Below are 22,269 nucleotides of genomic sequence, written 5' to 3'. Positions count from 1 at the left end.
GGGCTGTTTTGACTTTAAAATATTCTATTTTTAAATAACAAAGGCATACTAAAGTTTGCCACTATTATTCTCTTATTTTGGCCAAATTATGTTAACTTGTGTTTATAGAAATCGGTACGAGAAAGAAACTGCTGCATGACATTTTTTTTGGTGGGTTTGGCTGCTGCATGACAGGAATAACTTAATCATGCTATAGCAATCCACATGATTAAGTTATTCCTGAATCCAAATAACGCAACCCGATATCAATGAGCTTTACCTAGCCGTGTTCTGCCTAACATGCCGTTTTGAACCTTGTTGTTCCGACCTCTTTTGAGGGCGGGGGGGGGAGGAACTATATACTCAACTGTTTTTTTGTTCAGACAATTTTGAACGATCGATATACTCATCGTAGAGAGTTGTGAGTGGTATCATTACAGAGCATGTCAAGCGTAGAATATGGAATTGAAGAGATTTTTTTGAATTTCGTTTTCTAGATCGAGTTATCGCTGTTTAAATTTTTGTAATATTAGACCGATTTGCGTTTGTTTTGTTCACATTTTCCAGAATTCTCGCCTGAAATTTCGTCAATTTTGCTTAAATGTGAAAAAATTGTTAACCATAAAACTGTTAATTTTATTTTTAAAGACGAAAAAGTTTTGTTGATTATTTTGATTTTTTTGGCCAAAATTATGGCTAACTATTTCAAATTTTAGCTTTTTTCATCAAAAACTGTACAAAATAAGCTTCTTTTGTCTACTGTATTAATTTTGCCAGAACTACACTCCCAAAAACAACTAATACCACCTTTGTTAACTACGAAGGAGCTAGTCTTGTTTCCATTTCCGTTAAGAGCATTCTGGATTTAAAATTTTGCCGTTTTTTGTTAACTTTACTCGATGAATATCAAAAACAAAGCATTCATTTTTGATTTCTTACCTCACAAACTATCTATATCTATAACACGCGAAAATCTAAGTTTTCCTAATGGACGGAAAGCATTAGCAGGGCTAGTTTTGCATCAATCCTGGACTGTTACAATCCAAAATAAATCGGATTGTAATGAGTCAGTCATTTTAAAAAAAATGCCAATCTTTTTTCATTAATAAAAAACAGAACTGTTCAAAACAAAGCTCACTGGCGATAGGTCCAATTGGCTTACTTCTGTATTTGAATTTTAATGTGTATAGATTTTTACTTGAAAGCTCTCGGTTGTTTTGACTTAAAAAATTATTTGCCTCTTAAATAAACAATATCTTATTGAACTTTGCCTGTATATTTTTCTTAATTTTGTCATCTTGTAGCTTGCTGTCAGCAAAGATTGAAAGCTTCTTCTTTTTACTGAATTAATGTTTAGTTTTCATTGCGGTTTTACTCTTTAAATTATGGTTTTCTGTCGTTGATACTACTATATTTCACAATTTTTTTTTCATTTTAAGGCCATTCACCATTTTTCCTGCCCTAACAACCTATCTAGATTTATAACGTTCAAAACAATTGAGTGTTCTTAATAGACAAACAGCAATAACAGGCCTGGCTTTGGTGCAATCTTGGACTGTTGTATCTTTATTATGTTAATTAAAGGACAACACAAATCAAATCAAAGCTCATTGTCGATAGGTCTAATTAACTTTCTAGACATTTCCAAATTAATATGTCTAGTTTCTTTTTTTTTGAAAAATTATGGCTGTTTTGACTCTAAAATTTTCTCTTTTTAAATAAGCAATGGCTTATTAAAGTTTGCCAATATTTTTCTCTTAATTTGGTCAAATTATGTTAACCTGTGGTTATAGAAATCAGTACGAGAATGAAACTGCTGCATGACCTTTTTTTGGTGTGTGTGGCTGTTGTAGCTATAGCAATCCACATGACCAAGTTGTTCCTGAATCCAAATGACGCAACCCGATATCAATGAGCTTTACGTAGCCGTGTTCTGCCTCACATAATGTTTTGAATCTTGTTTTTCCGACCCCTCTTGAGGGGGGGGGGCAGGGGAGGAACTATATTCTCAATCGTTTTCTTTTGTTCAGACAATTTCGAATCATCGATATACTGATCGTAGAAAGTTGTGAGTGGTATCATTAAAGAGCACGTCCAGCGTAGAATATTGAATTAAAAAGACTTTTTTGAATTTCGTTTTCTAGAACGAGTTACCGCTGTTTAAATTTTTGTAATATTAGACCGATTTGCGTTTGTTTTATTCACATTTTCCAAAACTTTCGACTGAAATTTCGTCAATTTTGCTTAAATGTGAAAAAATTGTTAACCATAAAACTGTTAATTTTATTTTTAAAGACGAAAAAGTTTTGTTTATTATTTTGATTTAATTTTTTTGGCCAAAATTATGGCTAACTATTTCAAATTTTAGCTTTGTCATCAAAAACTGTACAAAATAAACTTCTTTTGTCTACTGTATTAAATTTGCCAGAACTACACTCCCAAAAACAACTAATACAACCTTTGTTAACTACGAAGGAGCTAGTCTTGTTTCCATTTCCGTTAAGAGCATTCTGGATTTAAAATTTTGCCGTTTTTTGTTAACTTTACTCGATGAATATCAAAAACAAAGCATTCATTTTTGATTTCTTACCTCACAAACTATCTATAACTATAACACGCGAAAATCTAAGTTTTCCTAATGGACGGAAAGCATTAGCAGGGCTAGTTTTGCATCAACCTTGGACTGTTACAATCCAAAATAAATCGGATTGTAATGGGTCGATCTTTTAAAAAAATGTCACTCTTTTTTTATTAATCAAAAAACAGAACAGTTCAAAACAAAGCTCACTGGTGATAAGTCCAATTGGCTTCCTAAGTAATTGCATACTTGAAAGCTCTTGGTTGTTTTTACTTTAAAAATATTTGCGTTTTAAATAAACAATAACTTATTGAAATTTGCCTGTATTTTTTTCTTAATTTTGTCATCTTGTAGCTTACTGTCAGCAAAGATTGAATGCTTCTTCTATTTACTGAATTGAAGTTTAATTTTTATTGCGGTTTTACTCTATAAATTATGGTTTTCTGGCGTTGATAATACTATATTTCACAATTTCCTTTTCAATTTAATGCCATTCCCCATTTTTCTTGCCCTAACAATCTATCTAGATTTATAACATTCGAAACAGTTGAGTGTTCTTAATAGACAAACAGCAATAGCAGACCTGGCTTTGGTCCAATCTTGGACTGTTGTATCTTTATTATGTTAATTAAAGGACAGCACAAATCAAATCAAAGCTCATTGTCGATAGGTCTAATTAACTTTCTAGACATTTCCAAATTGATATGTCTAGTTTCTTTTTTGAAAAATTATGGTTGGTTTGACCTTAAAATATTCTATTTTTAATTAAACAATGGCTTATTAAACTTTGCCACTATTTTTTTCCTAATTTGGTCAACTTGTAGCTTTGTGTAAGCAAAAAAATAATGCATCTTCTTCCTGTTCTTTCTACTGAATTGAAATTTAACCCTTGTTTGCGGGTTTGGTGCTAAGTTGTGGGTTTTCTGGCTTTGACATGACTAGATTTCACACTTTTTTTATTTTCAAGTTTCGACCTATTTTTCAAGTTTTTTTCTTTCTTTTTGTGTTACCCAGCGTTTTTTTCGAGTCTTCTCATATCTTTCTGGTATAGAACAAATTGTTTTGTTTAATTTTTTTATCTGACGGTCTTTGGCTTTGTTAATATGTTTTTTTAATTAAAAAAATGAAAATATGTTTTGGATCGAAATAATGTTTGTTGTTGTTTGATTTTGTTGTTCGTCTTGATTTGGTTTCTTAATAATGGCTGTTTTCATCAATTTAATGCGAAATTCTTTTTTCCACTGAGTTATTTGCGTCGGAGGCGATTTCTTTGTTACATATATTTTTTTGAAAAATTGTTTTGGGGTTTTTCTATCTCTTCCTCATTTTTCAGACGTTTATACAAATATATGGATGATCGGGGCGGATCTTTATGTGCAAACGCATATAAGCGAGCATCCTTGTTAAGGCTAAAAGTTAATCTTTTGTTACAACACATTTTGAAACTTTGGCAAGCTGAAAATTGTTATTGCCATTTAATTCTTCCTTTTTCCTTTTTAAAGAAAAAATCTGCACGCATGCTATAACGTTGAGATAGGCACAGAAGTTAACAGTGCAAAATTCTTGTTACAATTTTATCAGTTTTGAAAAAATACAATTAGGACGGTCTTGGGCAAAATTCACTTCTCCTGCTCCAGCGGCAGCGGGATTCAACAGTGGGATTCAACTTTTCTTGCTCCATTCAACAGTTGATAGGAGCAGCTTGCTTCATCGTGCAGATTGTTTGCAATTGTAATTATTGCTCTCTATTACCCAGGATGAAGTCCGCGACCCAAGACAGGTATTGGCCAGACCGACTTCGGTCGCGGACAGGGGGGTCCGGTGCGACCGTCCACAAGGGTCTGTAAAAAATTTGGATCGCGCCTTCCGTCTGGCCAATGGCAATTTTAGTCTGTTCGGTCTGGCGAATACCCATATTTCGGTCTGTTCGGTCTGGCCAATACCCATATTTCGGTCTGTTCGGTCTGGCCAATACCCATATTTCGGTCTGTTCGGTCTGGCCAATACCCAAATTTCGGCCTGTTCGGTCTGGCCAATACCCAAATTTCGGTCTGTTCGGTCTGGCCAATACACATATTTTGGTCTATTCGGTCTGGCCAATACCCATATTTTGGTCTGTTTGGTCTGGCCAATACCTAATTTCAAGGCCTAGAGGTCCAGCCAAATAAGACCCAAATTGTATAAATGCGTGCTGTATTGACTGTTATTCAAAATAGCAGCCCATAAATGGTAAACGACATCTACTCCTAGATGATTAAAATACTTCGTTAACCTTCTTTTGAAATTTGCATTTGTCTTTAAATCGACGGATTTTTTTCAATAATTTCTTTTTAAAATCTCATATTCATTTGTCATTCAAAAAAATGAAACGAATAAATTATGAATTGCATTGGATGCTTATACACGTTTAAATGAGTCTGGCTAATAGTCTGGCCTAGGATCTGTTCGGTCTGGCCAATGGTCTGGACAACGGTCTGGCCTACGGTCTGGACAATGGTCTGGCCTAAGGTCTGTTCGGTCTGGCCATTGATCTTGACAACGGTCTGGCGGATGGCTGGCCTACGGTCTGGACAATGATCTGGCCTAAGGTCTGTTCGGTCTGGCCATTAATCTTGACAACGGTCTGGCGGTTGGTCTGGCCTACGGTCTGGACAATGGTCTGGCCTAGGGTCTGTTCGGTCTGGCCATTGGTCTGGAAAACGGTCTGGCCTAAGGTCTGTTCGGTCTGCGCAATGGTCTGGACAATGTCTGGTCAGTCTGGCCAATGGTGTCCAAAGTCTGTTTAGTCTGGCCAATGGAGGCCAAAGTCTGCTCGGTCTGGCCAATACCTATCTTTGGGTATTGTCGGTCTGGCCAATGCCTGTTTTGGGTATGGTCGGTCTGGCCAATACCTGTCTTGGGTCGCGGACTTCATCCTGGGTATTTATTGAACCAGGAGGGCTCGCTAATGTGCGTTCGCACATAAAATTCCGACCCCGCTCATCCATATTTTTGGTATACACGTCTAACAAATGAGGAATAGATAGAAAAACCCCGCAAATTATTTTTCAGAAAAATATATATAACAAAAGAATCGCCTCCAACGCAAATAACTCAGTGCAGTAAAAAAAAATTGCATTAAACTGATGAGAACAGCCATTATTAAGCAAGCAAGTCGAGACGAACGACAAAATCAAACAGCAGTAAAGCAAAAATTAATTACATAAAAAAAATTATTAACAAGGTCAAAGTAGCGTCAGATAAAACTGAAACTAAAAAATAGCTTGCACTTCTCTAGAGGAGACATGGGACCAATCCATAATAAAACTCGGTAACAATTAGACAAAAAGAACAAAAAAAGCAAAAATAAAAAATGGTTGATTTTTTTTAAAACCAATTAATTTCAAAGTAATGGAAACCGTTAGGTAGCAATTCAAAACGTCCAAAATGTTTATGATCACATAAACCTCTGTTGAAGGGCCTTAAGACCTGACTTTATTCAATTTTTTATGCGGTTACAAAAAGAACAAATAATAGAGACAACAATCAAAAGTTCAATTAAAATTTGCGAGAAAACGCTGTTGAAGCCATAAAGCCATATTCTGCCCCACAGAAAATGTTTAATTCAGCCTTCCTCGTACACCAATAATGTGTTATGCGACTTTTTTGTAATAGGAATAGGTAATAAGTAAACAAAAAGAGAAAAAAGTGCAAAATTTAGTTATTTTTTGTAATTTTCGAAAAGAATTAATTTCAAAGATATGAAAGCCATTAGCTACAAAAAGAAATAATTTAATAGATTTGTTTTTTTCGTACAAAGGAAGCAATTGAGACCTTTAGTTATTCAGAGTACGCTTTAGGCCCAACGCTTGACAACAATAATGTCATATGTGACCTGCAATTAACGATACTTGGTAACAAATAGACAAAAAAAAACAAAAATTCGAAGTTAGGATGTGTAATTTTTTAAATTTTTTGAAAACAATTGTTTTTAAAGTCATGAAGGCCATCTGCTATCTAATAAAATCAGAACATCGGCTCATCTGTTCATCCATAAAATCAATGAAGATTGTCATTACGCAGGAAACATCATACGACAAATTAAAAGAAGACAAACTAAAAACGACAGTTACAGACATATGTAAAAAAAATCAAACAAATGCTTCGCGGAAAGGGAGTCGAAGCCGTTAAGACCATAATATATGCCTTTCAAGACATTCATATGTTCAATTGTGAGTTATTGAACGCCAATGATGAAATAAGTGAATAGTCAATAATGTGAAAATGTGACAAACGAGAAAAAAACATGAAAAATAGGTCAAAGCTTAAAAAAATAAAAAAAAAGTTGTGAAATCTAGTACTATCAAAACCAGAAAACCACAACTTAACGCGTTAGTCTCGAAAGAGGAAAAATTTTTATTTCAGTTGAAAAAACAGTAAGAAGGGGCACTCTTTTTTTGCTGACACTAAGCTACAAGTTGACCAAATTAAGAGATAAAAAGGGGCAAATTTTAACAAGCAAAAGTTTATTTAAAAATAAAATCTTTTAAAGTCAAAACGACCACAATCCTTCAAGTAAAGAAACTAGACACATTAATTTGGAAATTTTTAGGAAGCCAATTGAACCTATCCACAGTCAGCTTTGATTTGAATTGTTCTGTTTTTTAATTAACATAAAAATGATAGATTTCAGTTAACAAAAGACTGACTGATTACAATCCGATTTTTTTTGGATTATAGCAGTCCAAGATTGGACCAACAGCAGCTCTGCTTCTGCTGTTCGTCCATTGAGAACACTTATTTGTTTCGAATATAATATATATATATATATATATATATATATATATATATATAATAATTTGTTAGATAAAAGATCAAAAATAAATGCTGCGTTTATGATAATCACAGAGTAAAGTCAGCAAAAAACGCAAAGATTTTATTCCAGACCACTCTCAAAAAAGTAGAAAGAGGACTGGCTCCCTTAGTGGTTTAAAAAATTGTGTTAATTATTTTTGGTTGCGTACTTCCGGCAAATTTAAGCAAAATGGAATAAAGAATATCATTTCGTACAATTTTTCATGAAAAAGTCTGCATTTTGAAATTTTTAGTCAAAATTCTAGCCAAAAAAATTTTAATAAAAACAGTCAACAATACTTTTTTGTCTTTAAAAATGAAATCAAGAGTACTATTGTTAACAATTTTTACATATGATAACAAAATTGATGAACTTTTAGGCAAAAACTCCGGAAAATGTGATTAAAATAAACGCAAATCGGTCTAATATCACAAAAATTTAGACCACGATAACTCGCTATAGAAAACGAAATTTAAAAAAAAATCGTTTTAATTGCATATTCTACCCTAGACGGGCTTTTCAATGATACCACTCACAACTATCTACGATGAATAAATGGATCGGTCACAATTGTCTGCACAGAAAAACCCAGTTCAATATATAGTTACCCCCCCCCCCTCAAGAGGGGTCGGAACAATAAAGCGTTCTCTGAACAAAATTAGCCATTTACCCAGGTTGAGGTCCAGACCAAAATGGCTTCTGATCAGACCGTCCCAGACAAAAGAAAGCTCTGATCAGACCGACTCAGACTGAAGCGCCCTCTGATTAGACTATCGTGCTCTCGAAGCTCCATGTGCGCTTAAAGTGTGCTCGAAACCTCTTCTAATCAGAATATTGTGCGCTCGAAAGCCATGCCCTAATCACACTATTGTGCGCTCGAATCCGCCTATGATCACTCTGAAGTGCGCTCGAAATAGCCTCTGATCAGACTAAAGTGCGCTCGAAATCACATCTGATCACACAAAAGTGCGCTCGAAGTTGCCTCTGTTTAGACTAAAGTGCGTTCAAAATAGTCTGATCAGAGAATGATTTTGAATATGAACAAATCTCTAAATATCGTTATAATACATTCATTTCATGAAAATCGATGTTATCACTCTTATAATCACCTAACGAACAGCCAATTCTACAGTTATTGCTAATGAAATTAAAACCAAAAAAATTGCTCAAAAATTTTTTTGAGTATGCCATTTAGTTATGCTTTTAACTGAATAAATGAACTTAGACAGCTTTGCATAAAAACGTCTCGATCTACTTTGATTCAAAATCTTTTCTTGAGGGGACCGGCAGTTGCTATCAGCTGGACCCCTTGGCTCTGATCAAACTCCCCTGGACTTCTGATCACAAGGTTGTTTTACTTTTGACTCTTACCCGAGACAACTGATGTCAGTAAAAAAAAAACAAAAAAAAAACTTGAAAGAAATTTGCTCGACTTGGTCTCTAGTCAGACTAGTGTGCGCTTGAAACTGCGTCTGCTCAGACCATCCCAGACCAAAGTGACCTCTGATCAGACCGTCCCAGACCAAAGTGGCCTCTGAGGCAAGTTCCAGACCATTGTCCAGACAAAAGTGCGCTCGAAGCCTTTTCCAGACCATGTAATTCGAGCGCACCAAGAACATGTGTGCGCTCGGAGATGGTCTGATCAGAGCTCAGTTTGGTCTGGCCACCTCGAACTGGGTAATAATTAGGCAATAAGGAGTGAAACTCGCGCATTAGCAGAATAATTATCAGAATTTGAACAGACTTCAACTAGAGAATTCATTCGTGTAAAAAACGCAGTTCGCACCCTCTCCCCCCACCCCGTGTGTTTGTTAATAATTGTCTGATCAATAACTTATAACTCTTTGGTTATGGTAGATCGGATACTAACTAACATGTCGAAAGAATCCAATTGAAATTCGACATCTCTGAGAACATCCAGGTACCTCTTTCCAATTCCCTCCAACCTTCCCTTTTCGGAACTCATCATCAATTTATCAGTAACTTCTTCTACAGTCTTCAAATCTTGGCTGACAGATTCTCTGCAATGGTTGATGTCGAATCCAACATCTTTACCCTGTATCGCTTCTTTCAGTCGCAAAATTATGCCTTCAATTTTGGCTATATTGAAATCGCGTAGTTGGATCCATGCCTGTTCTTTTTGCCGCAAATGGCACTCTTATTGTTCATCAACCATTTTCCAAAATTGTTACACTATTGTATCATCATTGTTAGTTAGCAACTTCAGGATGATAATTGAACGAAAGCATAAAAAATTTGACATTAACCCCGCGTGTCTGCATGCGCGCGCGTGTGTGTGTGTGTGTGTTTAAGTGTGTGTGTGTGTGTGTGTGTGTGTGTGTGTGTGTGTGTGTGTAAGTGTGTGTGTGTATGCAAGTGTGTGTGTTTGTGTCTGTGTAAGTAAGTGTGTGTGTGAATAAGTGTATATATATATATATATATATATATATATATATATATATATATATATATGTGTGTGTGTGTGTGTGTGTGTGTGTAAGTGTGTGTTTGTCTAATGGTTAATTTAATAAAAAATCTTTCAGTTTTGTTTTATTTTATAGATAAAACTGGTCTATTGATTATTTTAATGAAAGTCCCTCAGTCATAACTTCTTTTCAATAGCTGATATTTGGGTCTTAAGAGCAAATTGTAAACAGAGTGCTAAAATGATAAAGCAAATATATACAAAAACGAACTCAAATCGATCTGAAGTTTTCTGAAGTTTTCGCTTCTGCGATGAAGCATCTAAATTGGTATACGTAAATTATCGGTAATCGTCATTGGGGGAAAGATTGATAATTGTTTTTGTTGCTATTGTTATCTTCAGTAGTTTTAAAACTTAATCACGATATTCTGATATTTTTTTCACTCTACTGGTGTTATTTTGGCTGTCAAATCTAATCAAATTGCAATAACCTCCAAAACACAGGTACATTTTCGAAGTTGTTATCTTGTCAGATTTGAAAAATTTTAGTAATTACCTGAGTTGATGAAGTGTTTTTGAAAAAAAACCAACGCTCGACAATTGTTCTTCTTACCCAAGGCCATGAGCAATTTGAGAAAAATATCCCCAGTGAGCAGTCCGAAAAAAGATCAAAAGAAGGGTCGGTTGTAAAAGAAGAAAATAATTTGGTGAAACTTAAAACTTTCATTATCTTTTCTCACTTGCTCCACATTATTCATTAATTGATTGTTCATGTTATTATTAAATATTTCCTTTCACTTTACTTGATTCTATTCTATTAAACTAATCAATTTTAATTCATCATTATTTAATAAGATAAAAGCTACTCACCTGAACTCACCTGATCATCATGAACATCATTTTTTCTGAGGGACTCTGATACAAAAATTTTGTCTTAGTTAATCATTCACTGTTCACTAATAATTGTTCATGGGTCATTTGTCGTAGTTGTTTCTTTATTAGTGTTCTTTCATCATCTTTGCATTTAGAATTTACCCCCATTCTTTAGGGACAATTGCTTCTCTTCTTTCCATGTGAAACAAAATTTGAAGCAATTAAAAGCAACTAAAGTAATTCAGCTAATTTTGAAGTATAAGCCACGGATAACATTTACATTAGATATGCGGTTAATAACAACGCGGATAAAAATTACATTAAAGTTGCGGACAAAAGCGACCCGGATAATAGTGACAAAACTGCGGAAGAAAGCGATGTTCAAATCGCGGAAAGTGGTTACTTTGAAGCGGATGTTAGTGACGTAATTTTTCGGACGATAGCGACAGAAATCTGTCAGCCTTTCTCGCTGGTCATCAAATTTCACAATCACGGATATCAGTGACAAATATTTTTGAGCAAATTCAAATTAGATTTCCTTACTGTCACTGATGTCCGCAAAAGCCTATAAGGCATAATCTTAAAACATGGGCGAGCGGACAGATTTGCTCGCTCAAAATTTAGGATTGGCAACGTAATGCTAAAACATTTTTTTTTCAATCATCTTTCAGTTACTGTCTCGGAACTTTCCCTTTTAATATCACAGTCTCCTAGCATAATCTTTAGTTCTTAGGAGGCTGCTTCACTTTAACTCTTCTTCATAACAATTTTTTGAAACAAGATTATTAGAAGTTTAGAAGAAGTTTATCAGATTTTCCAAACTGAAGTGCTTTCTTTTGAGAGCTTTTGTTATTTTCGCTCTCTTGTACTATAGGACACAACAATTACTTAGGCCTGGAAATTTTAACGCATAGTAATTTGTTGCAAAGAAATTTGAACAAATCGAACAGAGAAATCTACGGGCAAATTGAACAATAAGTCCCTCATACTGTTCCATGGTGTAACTGAAGCAAAATCAGAGCAAATAAGTGAAGAGATAGATCACTTGTGTAAAGTTTGTGCCCAAGTCTTTGTTTATCAATCTATGCAAGCAAAACTACATGTAATGAAAACTACACTCTTATCCCGATGAAGATGCTCTTTATCTTCTTCTTCTTTGTGAAGTCAGAGTCTGAGAACTGTTGACGTAGCGACTAGTTTCGTCATCTATCATCTTTAAATCTTTCTTTCAAAAACCTTTGTTTGCTATAAGCTGTCCATATCTAATCACTACACGTAAATACAACATTTTGAGCAACATCAGCAACTGTTGATCCTTGTTCATATTAGCTATTATGATATAATGAAATTGTGTCTGTACTCCTGTTAAGACAGTTCAAGCTATCTGTCAGATTATTGATGCCTTGAACGAATGTATAAAACAGTATCCTTAAAGAGAAATGCACATATTCTGGTCATCTCAAACGTATATAATTCAATCCTTTCGCTACAAAAAGAAACCTTTCCTTAAAGAAAAGTTTGTTTTCAAAGCTTCAAAGAAGAACAAGAAAAATAACAAAAAGATGACATACATCTAATTCATTTTTATCATGAAAACCTATTAAAGATTGCCGACATATTGACTTTGCTTCCCGTGCTGTAAAGGTATGAATGACCGTCTCCAGAAACAAAAATAGGCACAATCAGACTTTCCAGACAAAAGTTTTAGTATAACTTTAAATTTGAAATCTCTTGAAGACGAAAAAATCATTTTTTTTTTAAAATTTTGTGTGCGTAGATATAGGACGCCATGATTCAAGCAATTTGCCACAACCCAGGTTGAGGTCCAGACCCAAAATTGCTTCTGATCAGACTTTCCAGACCAAAATTATCTCAGATCAGACTTTCCAGACCGAAATTATCTCTGATCAGACTTTCCAGACCGAAATTATCTCTGATCAGACTTTCCAGACCGAAGGAGTTCTGATCAGACCATCTCAAGACCATGGTCCAGACCCAAAATCAGACCATTGTCCAGACCTTAATCAGACTATGATCAGACCCAATTTCAGACCCAAGTAGCCTCTGATCAGACTCAGTCGAAACCATCTCCCAAGCTGACCACTCTGATCAAAAACACTCAAAATCGCCATCGTCAGCCCTCCCGTCATCTACCCACAACACTTACATTGTCAAATCTCCTCCCCCTATCGAGTTGAACTCCCCTCTCATCAGCCCTCTTCTCAACCCTAGGTTATGATCAGACCCAATTGCGCTCGAAGTCGCCTCTGATCAGACCCAAGTGCGCTCGAAGAGGTTTATGATCAGACCCAATTGCGCTCGAATCCGCCTATGATCAGACCCAATTGCGTTCGAAATTGCATCTGATCAGACCCAAGTGCGATCGAATCCGCCTATGATCAGACTTTCCAGACCAAAATGACCTCTGATCAGACCATCTCCAGACCATGATCAGACCGTGGTGCGCTCGAAAATCGGAAAAGACCCTGTAATTTCGGTCTGGGAACACACGGGTGTGCGCTCGACTGGGTCTGATCAGAGGTCAATTTGGGTCTGAACCTCAACCTGGGAAGGCATCAAAGCATTTTGGATAAAGCCGACCCTAAAACCCTGCTTCACTAGCAACGTTGGAAAAGACATGTGAAAATTGCAGTTCTCGCGAAGGAAGGAAACTCAATCGAAACTTGCTTTGCCTTCGATAGCAATGACACTCACAGACGAACCAATATAATAGGTAAAAATTGCAAGCAAAAACTCTCAACTAGAACGTCAATGGAAAGACTGAAAGAAACAATTCAGCAAAACGTGGAAAAATAATTGCGAGGAAGTGGAAGTGATCAGCCTTCTCAATGAATATACACACCCCTTTGAAAGTTTGTGATTCTATAGCTACCCCAGCCAATTTGGAATGGTTATCTTGCAAGATTCTGGCATGATTCTGGCGGAATCTGCCAGAATCTTGCAAGATTCTGCATAATCTTGCATGATATCTGCCAGAACTTTGCAAGATAACCATTCATTCTGCCAGAATCTTGCAAGATGGCTATTTTTCTGCCAGAATCTTGCAAGATAACCATTTTTAATCCAAATTCTTTCAAGATAATCATCCTTTCTGTCAGAATACTGCAAAATAATAATTTTCTGTCTGAACTATATAAGATAAGAGTTTTTCGAAGCTAAAGGTCCCTGGTAGCTTGTTTTTTTTTATTCGCCAGAGAAATAAAACATAGTCAAGTACCAATTGAAGATGCAAAAACATAAAATTTGAGCAGCAATACTGCTTTCATAAAAAGTTTTAAATCAAAAAAAGTATTTAGCAGAAAACCTTGAAAATAGAAAGTAATATTTTTTAGGTGGTAGTAAACATACAAGTCAAATTAGAGTAACCAAACAAATTTTCTAATGAAAGCTGTCCTGTGTTTCAATTAATTGGATCAAAGACCATGTTAAAAATTTTAAGAAAACCGATATTCAAATTGTAGCTCGACCGGAACGAACTCTATTGTCTTCACAAGAATCTTGCAACAGAACTATTTTGTTTGGCAGAGCTTTCAAGATTACCATTATTCTTTCCGATCTTGCGAGATAACCGTGACTTAAAAAAAAACTGCCCGAATCTTGCAAGATAACCAACTACTCTCGCCTGCGGGGTGTTCATAGCAAAATATGCTAGATGGTGAATATCAGAGTGAGCTACTAACGTAAATATTAGAAGCAATTTGAAGTTTTTTTATTAGTTTTCAAATTTTTGAGTATTTTGTATAAAATGGCGTAGAGATGTCATTAAAATTCCAGCAAATCGTCATAAGGTATCAAACAACTTTGAGAAACCCTTAGCCTACCCTAAGATCCTTCTTCGCAAGCAAGCTTAGAAAAACATCCGAAACTTGCATTTTTTGCTAAAGAAGGATTATCAATTGAATTTTGATGTGCAGTGCCTTTAAAAGCAAAAACACTCAGTGAAGCAATACTATAAGAAGTAGAAAATGCAAACGAAATTACTCAACTAGAATATCAATGGCAAGGCAGAAAGAAACATTTCAGCATAACATGGATGCATATATGCCAGGAAGTAGAAGCGATCAACATTCTCTATGAATATACCCCATGGAACGTTTGTGATTCTATAGCTAACCCAGTCTGTTTGGAATGGTTATCTTCTAAGATTCTGACATGATTCTAGCAGAATCTGCCACAATCTTGGAAGATCCAGCATAATCTTGCAAAGTTTCTGCCACAATCTTGTAAGGTAACCATTGATTTTTCCAGGGTCTTGCTAGAGAACGATTTATGTGCCAGACTTTGTGCTGGATAACCTTTTTTAAGTCAAAATCTTAAGGGATGACTTTTAATTCTGCCAGAATCTTACAAGAAAAATTATTCGTCCGAATTATATAAGATAAGAATTCTTCTAAGCTAAATGTCCGTGGTAGCTTGTTTTTATTTCGCCAGAGTAATGAAACATTGTCAAGTACCGACTAAAGATGCAAACATAAAGGATTTCAGTAGCAATTTTGCTTGATAACAGGTTCCAAATCGACAGCTGTTTTGAGCAGAAATCAATGAAAAATGTAAATAGTACTTTTTAGGCGGTAGTAAAAATTCATTTCAATTTAAAGTAACCATGAATATTTTTTAAATGAAAGCTGTCCTACTGAGTTTCAATTAATTTGGTCAAAAATAATGTTAAAAAATGAATAAAGTAATCAGCCAATCATATCACAGTTCGACCGGAACCAACTCTATTGTCTTGGCAATAATCTTACAAGAAAACCTTTTTGTCTGACAGATACACATTTTTCTGTCAGACCTTGCAAGATAACCGTGTCTTTAAAGAATCTGCCAGAATCTTGCAAGATAACCAATCAATCTCGCCTGGGGGTGTTCATAGCTAGATATGCTAGATGTCGAATATCAGAATGAGCTACTAATGGAAATATTAGCAGCAAAGGCACCATCGCTGGCAATAATGAAGTAGGCATGCAAACTAGTCAAAAATATTTTGACTCATTTTCAACAACTACGGCATCAGCTATTTGACTAAATAAAACGCTTTGTATTTGTGGCGCAAATCGGGGATAATCAGAAAACTTAAATTCGGCACCGCAAAGAAGACACCAAAACTGCCCATTAGTTAGAGCTGTGGCTATCGTGAAAAATGTACAGCAAAACGGAGAACCTATCATAATAAAGGTGCTGCCAAAAATTTTCAAAACCAAAACCTGCCAAATCTATTTACAATAAGTTGAGACTGATACAACGAGACAGTACACAGCAATACAATTTCATCTGCTCTTCTTTGAACAAACATTGAGTCCATTTTGTAGATGTAGAAAACCAAGTATGAATTGTGGAAAGTGTACCAGTTTTCTTAGGAAGTAAAGATGCTAAAGTTGAAGTGGATTTTGGTAACAACCCAGGTTTAGGTCCAGACCCAAATTGAGCTATGATCAGACCCAATCGAGCGCACACCCGTGTGTTCCCAGACCGAAATTACAGGTTCTGGAAAGCGGTTGGAGCGCACAATAGTCTGGACCATGGTCTGATTTCTGTCTGATCGGAGGTCAATTCGGTCTGGACGGTCTGAGTATAGTCTTTTAAGTCTGGACCATGGTCTGGGATCAGTCTGATCAGAGATCAGTTCGGTCTGGAAAGTCTGATCATAGTCTTTATAATCTGGACCATGGTCTGGGTTCGGTCTGATCAGAGGTCAATTCGGTCTGGAAGGTCTGATCATAGTCTTTATAGTCTGGACCATAGTCTGGCTTCGATCTGATCAGGGGACGTTTCGAGCGCATTGAGTCTCATCAGAGGACGTTTCGAGCGCACTTGAGTCTGATCTATAGACTTAGTATTACCAGAATGAACTATTCAAACGATCATCGAACTATTTTTGCGGAAAAATTGTTTCAAATACATTTCAACGCTAAAGTTTATATGAAATTTGTGTTTAAGCCCGCGAGAAAAATCATTCTAGGGCAACAATATCAACTATCTAAGGCAACGATAATCTAAAATATCAACTTAGTTCTCGTTAAATTGTCAAAAAAAAACAGAATAAGATTGAAAATTCGCATATAAAAAACTTCTCCAAAAAAGACAACTTTTTTCGGAATTTTCACATTCTGACGGAATATTTACATAAATGGTTCATGGTACAGTTGTTACTTTCGAGGCAATTATGAAAACTCCACAAAAACGCAAGTATCGCACATCTACAACACCTGGAAAAAGGAAGACTTTTGCAAGAAATTTAGAAATTTTAAATAAATTTTCTTTTGCATTGAATTATAAAAATTACCAATTCAACTCCTAAAAATTCAATTACCACAAAAAACATTGCACCAAATTTTCAAGAGAGTATTGGAAAAACAAAAAAAATCATGTAAAGTACAATATCTACTTTCTGATTTTCAGCCCGCTATATTAGGTCAGATAAAATATTTTGTATTGTAGTAACTTAAATAATTGCAATTAAAGAAAGGACTGTATAAAAATTCTCTAATTTTTTTCAACAAACAAAAATTTGTGGTTGTGGTTACTTAGCTTACTTTTAACTTTGAAACAGAGAAAATGTGCATTTTTCCAGATTTGGTTTAGATTGAGTCTGTTAAGCGGTCAATTTAGTCCGGAAAGTCTGATCATAGTCTGTTTATAGTCTAGACAATGGTCTGAATTTGGGTCTGGTCATAAGCGCACTATAGTCTGGACAAAGGTCTGGGTTCGGTCTGATCAGAGGACATTTTGGTCTGGAAAGTCTGATCAGAGATCATTTTGGTCTGGAAGGTCTGATCAGAGGTAACTTCGGTCTGGAAAGTCTGATCAGAGGCCGTTTCAGTCTGAATAGTCTGATCATAGCTCAATTTGGGTCTGGACCTAAACCTGGGAATTGCACTATTATTATTGAAGTCCTGGAAAATTCAATGTTTGATTAAATTAGGTTCAATTGATTTGAAACTACGGTACACAACCAATAGAGATGGTTTCAACTGAACAAATCAAACTGTCGGCACAATTGAAACTTCCTTAAAGTGTAACAATTGGACACTGAAGGCAATCAATTTAATTGTGCATCTGATGTTTAACTCCACACCCTTGAAAGACACTTGTTGTCTGCCTTTTTGCCTCTCCCTGAAATGGAAAGCAATAAAGAGAAACATCCTTCTGATCGATAATTCATTGTGATTACACAATCCATCAGAAACGATGACGAATAGTCATTAATCTAAGAAAGTAACACAGAAAATTGTAAATTAATAAACGAAAGTCAAACCGAAAATTTTATCTTATTGAGCTGTTGAAAACTTTATTTGTATAAAAGAGGTCAGTCATTAACGCCCGCATTAGATTATAAAACCATTTGCTGACAATCTAATTCAGTTACATAAAAATGCTTACAGTTCAGATCATTTTTTTCACATCATTTGCAGTAAGCGGCAAGCCAGTCAAGCTTAAATCCGGCTCACCATTTCAACTTCAATGCCCGGCTCGAGAAAAAATTGGAAAAATATATAAGATAAGCTGTGAAAAGTTGGTTTTTTCACCGCAAATTTCTTACTTAATTTTCCGGTGAAATGCGATGAATTCGGTGAAGTTATGTAAGTTCACCGCTAGAGTAAAAGATACGCTTTGAACTTTTCTAAGATTAGCGGTGAAATTATAAATTTCATTGGTGAAATGTGGTGATTCTTTGTAAGTTCATCGCTTACGCTAGTGGTAAAATTACATAAATTCAACGCCTAAAAAAAGTTTCAAAAAGATGTATGACTGTTTTTCGGGTAATTTTTCCGTTCGTCTTTTAAAAAATGTATCTTAACTTCGTTGAACAAAAGACAATTCGAAGCGTTTTCTAAGCGGTGAATTTATGTTATTTCACCACTAAGTTGAGCGATGAATTTGTGTAATTTCATCGCATTCACCGCTGTTCTCACGCAATTTTAAAACGTTTTTCTTAGCGGTGAATTTATGTAAGTTCATCTCTAAGTTACGCTGTAAATTTATGTAATTTCATTGCATTCACCGCTTATATTACATAATTTGGACACTTTTCAAAGCGGTGAATTTATGTAATTTACCGCTAAATGTGTATATGTACCCGTACCGAACTCCGAGTGTTAATCAGTACTGGGCAATTGTAAATGCAAAGTCTCCCATGTAATATAATTTGCTCGCTTTCTCGCTTGAAATTTGCTTCTTTCAAGCGTATTAGAACAGCGCAAAGACATACTTTCAACAGTCACGGTGGCGCAGTAAGAAGGATAAAGAACTAAGGAGATGGAGAGCGTGGGTTCGCTCCCCGTACGGAACTTTATTTTCGCACTTTTATTTAGAGTGGCCAAGTCTGACAAGTCTTAAATGTGTTATGATCATAGCTCTGAATCAGTACCGATATCTAGACTTGAAATTAGACTTGCCCAGTACTGATATGGACTTGGCGTTAAGTACGGGTATGTGTTTGTAAATATGTATGCGTATATATGTGTGTATGTGTGTGTATGTGTATATTTTTGTGTGGAGCTAAATGTTTTTAGTATCAGCTTTTTGCAAAATCTTTTACGGTCGTAACTGATCATTGATTTTTTAGCAGACCCGAATGACTATTGCTCTATTAAATTCTACCTCAGCAGTTAAACACATTGGATTGATCGCTTACCTGCTTTGATTTTAGTTTTGATTATTATCAAGGAACGAGAATAGGTATGGAAGATTTTTGCTGCGCCAACATAGTCAAAGAGCAAAAGTTGCATTGAAATGTGACAAGAAATGGAACCAGAAGGTATTTCTCGTTTTCGCAAGACAATTTCATCATAATTTACGTTTTTATGATATTTATCAGTCATAATTCAATATTACCTGTAGTGAAAAAAGTATCTATTCTAAAAAAAGCACCTCAAAGTGCCAGCTCGTTACAATTCACTTTCGGGAGCTTTTCTGTTTTCCCCCAGTGTTTTCTATGCCCCAACTTACAAATTATGGGTTGTTATATGGTAGTTGTTATATACGTGTTCCGTGGGGGGGGGGGGGGGGGTAAAAGACAGTTGTTTTACAGCTCAACCAATAGAAAGCTCAGATTTATGGCTTGAACTTTTGTTCAAATCATTTATTTGGAAACATCATGTCAACCATGGATCAAGTAGTCCACAATAAAGCTTTAATATCGCCATTGTTCATTCATGCGTTCCTCTAGCCCTGAATATCTCTTTTAACCATTCTCACAATATGTACATTTTCTGCTTCATGTTGATTATTCCAATCAAACTGATCAAAACTGCTGTCAATGAAAACACAACAGAAAACACAAAATTTGTTCCTGTAGTTAAGTTGAGGGAATTAGTTTTTTTGCAGTTACGTTTAAAATTTTAGAATTCTGTATCACTTTCGAATCTCGTTTGAACCTCATGTGATCTGGTCCAGAAACATTTTTTGTAAGATATGCGCTAAAATTTGGTAATTTTCTCAAAAATTTCTGCTCAAAATCTGGAAATACTAGAAAAATTATGCTCTCAGTTCTTTCGCTATTTTCCGATATAAACAGTAGGTGAGTATAATGTTGGAAGCCTGAATATACGCTGATAAACACCGAGGGTTGACATGCGCTAAAAATGAACTGCCAGCCGCACTAATTTTGTAAATGAAAAGTACTGACGATGACTGATTTACGGTTTTACCCATTCAAACTACTATGTGCTCCGTTTTGTCCTCAAAAACATTAGTAATACAGTGTACTCTAGCTCAGAAGATGTTTGTGATGTTAATTTGAATTTTCTTTACAAATGAGATACAAATGAGATTCTAGTCATATTCAAAAACTAATGCTTGCATTGGTATCACAAATTTACACCGGTTTTTAGTTTAGTCAATTTCGACCGATCGATATCTTTGGCGGAGAGATACAAAAAAGGTATCCTTGTAAAGTTCTTGAAAACTGAATTGATTATCGAACGTAGTTTGAGAAAATTTTCGCAAAATTGAGTCTTCAATGCATTTCAAACTTCTGGACTTTCGTGCCTAAGGAAAGCGAAGTAAAAAAGAAACAAACAGGAGGCTTTTGTTGATATATAATTTAGAAACAAGAAAACTAGTGGTGTAAAAATTTTTGCGAATCCAGTGACTAGTAAAATTTTTTGTTAATGTGCAGCAATTTCATAGCTTTTTTTCAAATGTTTTCAGTTTTTGAGCCTTGTTTCTAAATTTTGGGCAATCATCTTTTTTCAAAACAAAATTTGTATGCTGTGGAGCTATTTGACCATATTAGCAATTACAGGACATTGGGGCCAAATTTTGAGCTATTATTTTTCTTAGCTTTCATGTTTTATTTTTTTTTTGCTCTATGATGAAGTTTCTTGGTTGCAATCTTTATTTCCCCTGGCTTCGGTGAGCTTTTAATTTTGTTAGCTTCAATTTTTACTTGTTTTATATAACGAAATTGAGTTCAATTTTTGGTCTGTTTTTTTGTCTCTTATAATTGTTTCTGCCTCTTTTGTTTGTATCTTGTTTTTTCAAAAACAATTGGCCAAAGACTGTTGATATTAATGAAACTGACAAAAGTGTTTATATCGGAGCACAACTCGAATGGAGTAGTTTTTATAGACAAGAAATGAAACAATTTAAAAAAATATGTAAACGGCTTTTCGATTTTTCATTTGTAGATTTTTACTGTTGTGCTGCATCTTGTCGTGTTGTCTTGTAAGTGCCTACACAAATGCCATAAAATGTGTCTACGGAAAAATTTGTGTGTAAGATTTTTGTATAAACTTTTTCTTAGTTTCATTTTTCTCTTTTTTGGTAATTCGTTTGTGTTTAATTCATCCGGGAAGTTGTTGATTGAACTAAAAAGAAGTCAAATAAGAGCGCTTGCTTTGGAACTCGTAAAGAAGTTTTAAAAAGTCTCCGTTCTCAATCTCCCTATTCGACTCTCATTTCTTTCTAGCTAGCATCTTTTCAAAGTTTTTTTGTTCTCTCAATGCCCATATGAGTGGCCCATTTGAGTTCTAAGTACTTTAGAGTAAATAACAGTTTTTATTTTCGGTTTTCACTTTGACTTAGTTCTTCAACTTTCCGGTTACGTTTCGCTTGAATTACTTCCGCTTCTTTTTCTCTATTTTGCACGAAGTTACCAGGCTCTTCACTCAATCTGTTCTATTGGCATAGAAAAGAGGTGTTGGGCAAAACAGATTGAACCGAACGTCAATTTTGATAAACGAACTCAAACATGAAACCAGTGAAACTCATTTTCAGATGCCTGTCATTCATGTAATGTTTTAAATAGTCTAGATCACCAGGTCTAATGCTAATTGGTATTCTTATTAGAAATTTTGGTATCTATTTACGAAGAAAGAATAAAATCGGGCAATTCTCCCTTCTTTCTTTCTCAACTCCCTTATATCCTATGTGGTCATCGTTTCAATGCAAATACAATAAAAGAACAAACTGATGATTATGTTATAATAGAAGCTGATAAAAAAACAAGGAAATGTGAAATAAAGGTTGATGGTTCTCTTAACTTTAATTTTGAGAAGTCAATGGCATAATTAATAGGATTTGATAAACAAATTTATTCAACAAGTAACTCATAGCTAA

General features: G+C 35.1%; 1 protein-coding gene across 1 annotated transcript in view; it reads right to left on the bottom strand.

Moving 5' to 3' along the window:
• The window catches only part of LOC142338460 (uncharacterized), a 55,548-nt gene extending 46,030 nt beyond the window's left edge, over positions 1-9,518 (bottom strand). Inside the window, exon 1 of the mRNA XM_075388226.1 lies at positions 9,266-9,518. Coding sequence (XP_075244341.1) covers positions 9,266-9,360 — 95 coding nt within the window. The 5' untranslated portion in view covers positions 9,361-9,518. The remainder of the gene's footprint in view (positions 1-9,265) is intronic.
• Positions 9,519-22,269: the final 12,751 nt, after the last annotated feature.

This window comes from Convolutriloba macropyga, chromosome 4 (genome assembly GCF_964194025.1).
Source record: "Convolutriloba macropyga chromosome 4, txConMacr16.3, whole genome shotgun sequence".
Lineage (NCBI taxonomy): Eukaryota > Metazoa > Xenacoelomorpha > Acoela > Convolutidae > Convolutriloba > Convolutriloba macropyga.
This window is presented reverse-complemented; position numbering and strand designations above follow the sequence as displayed.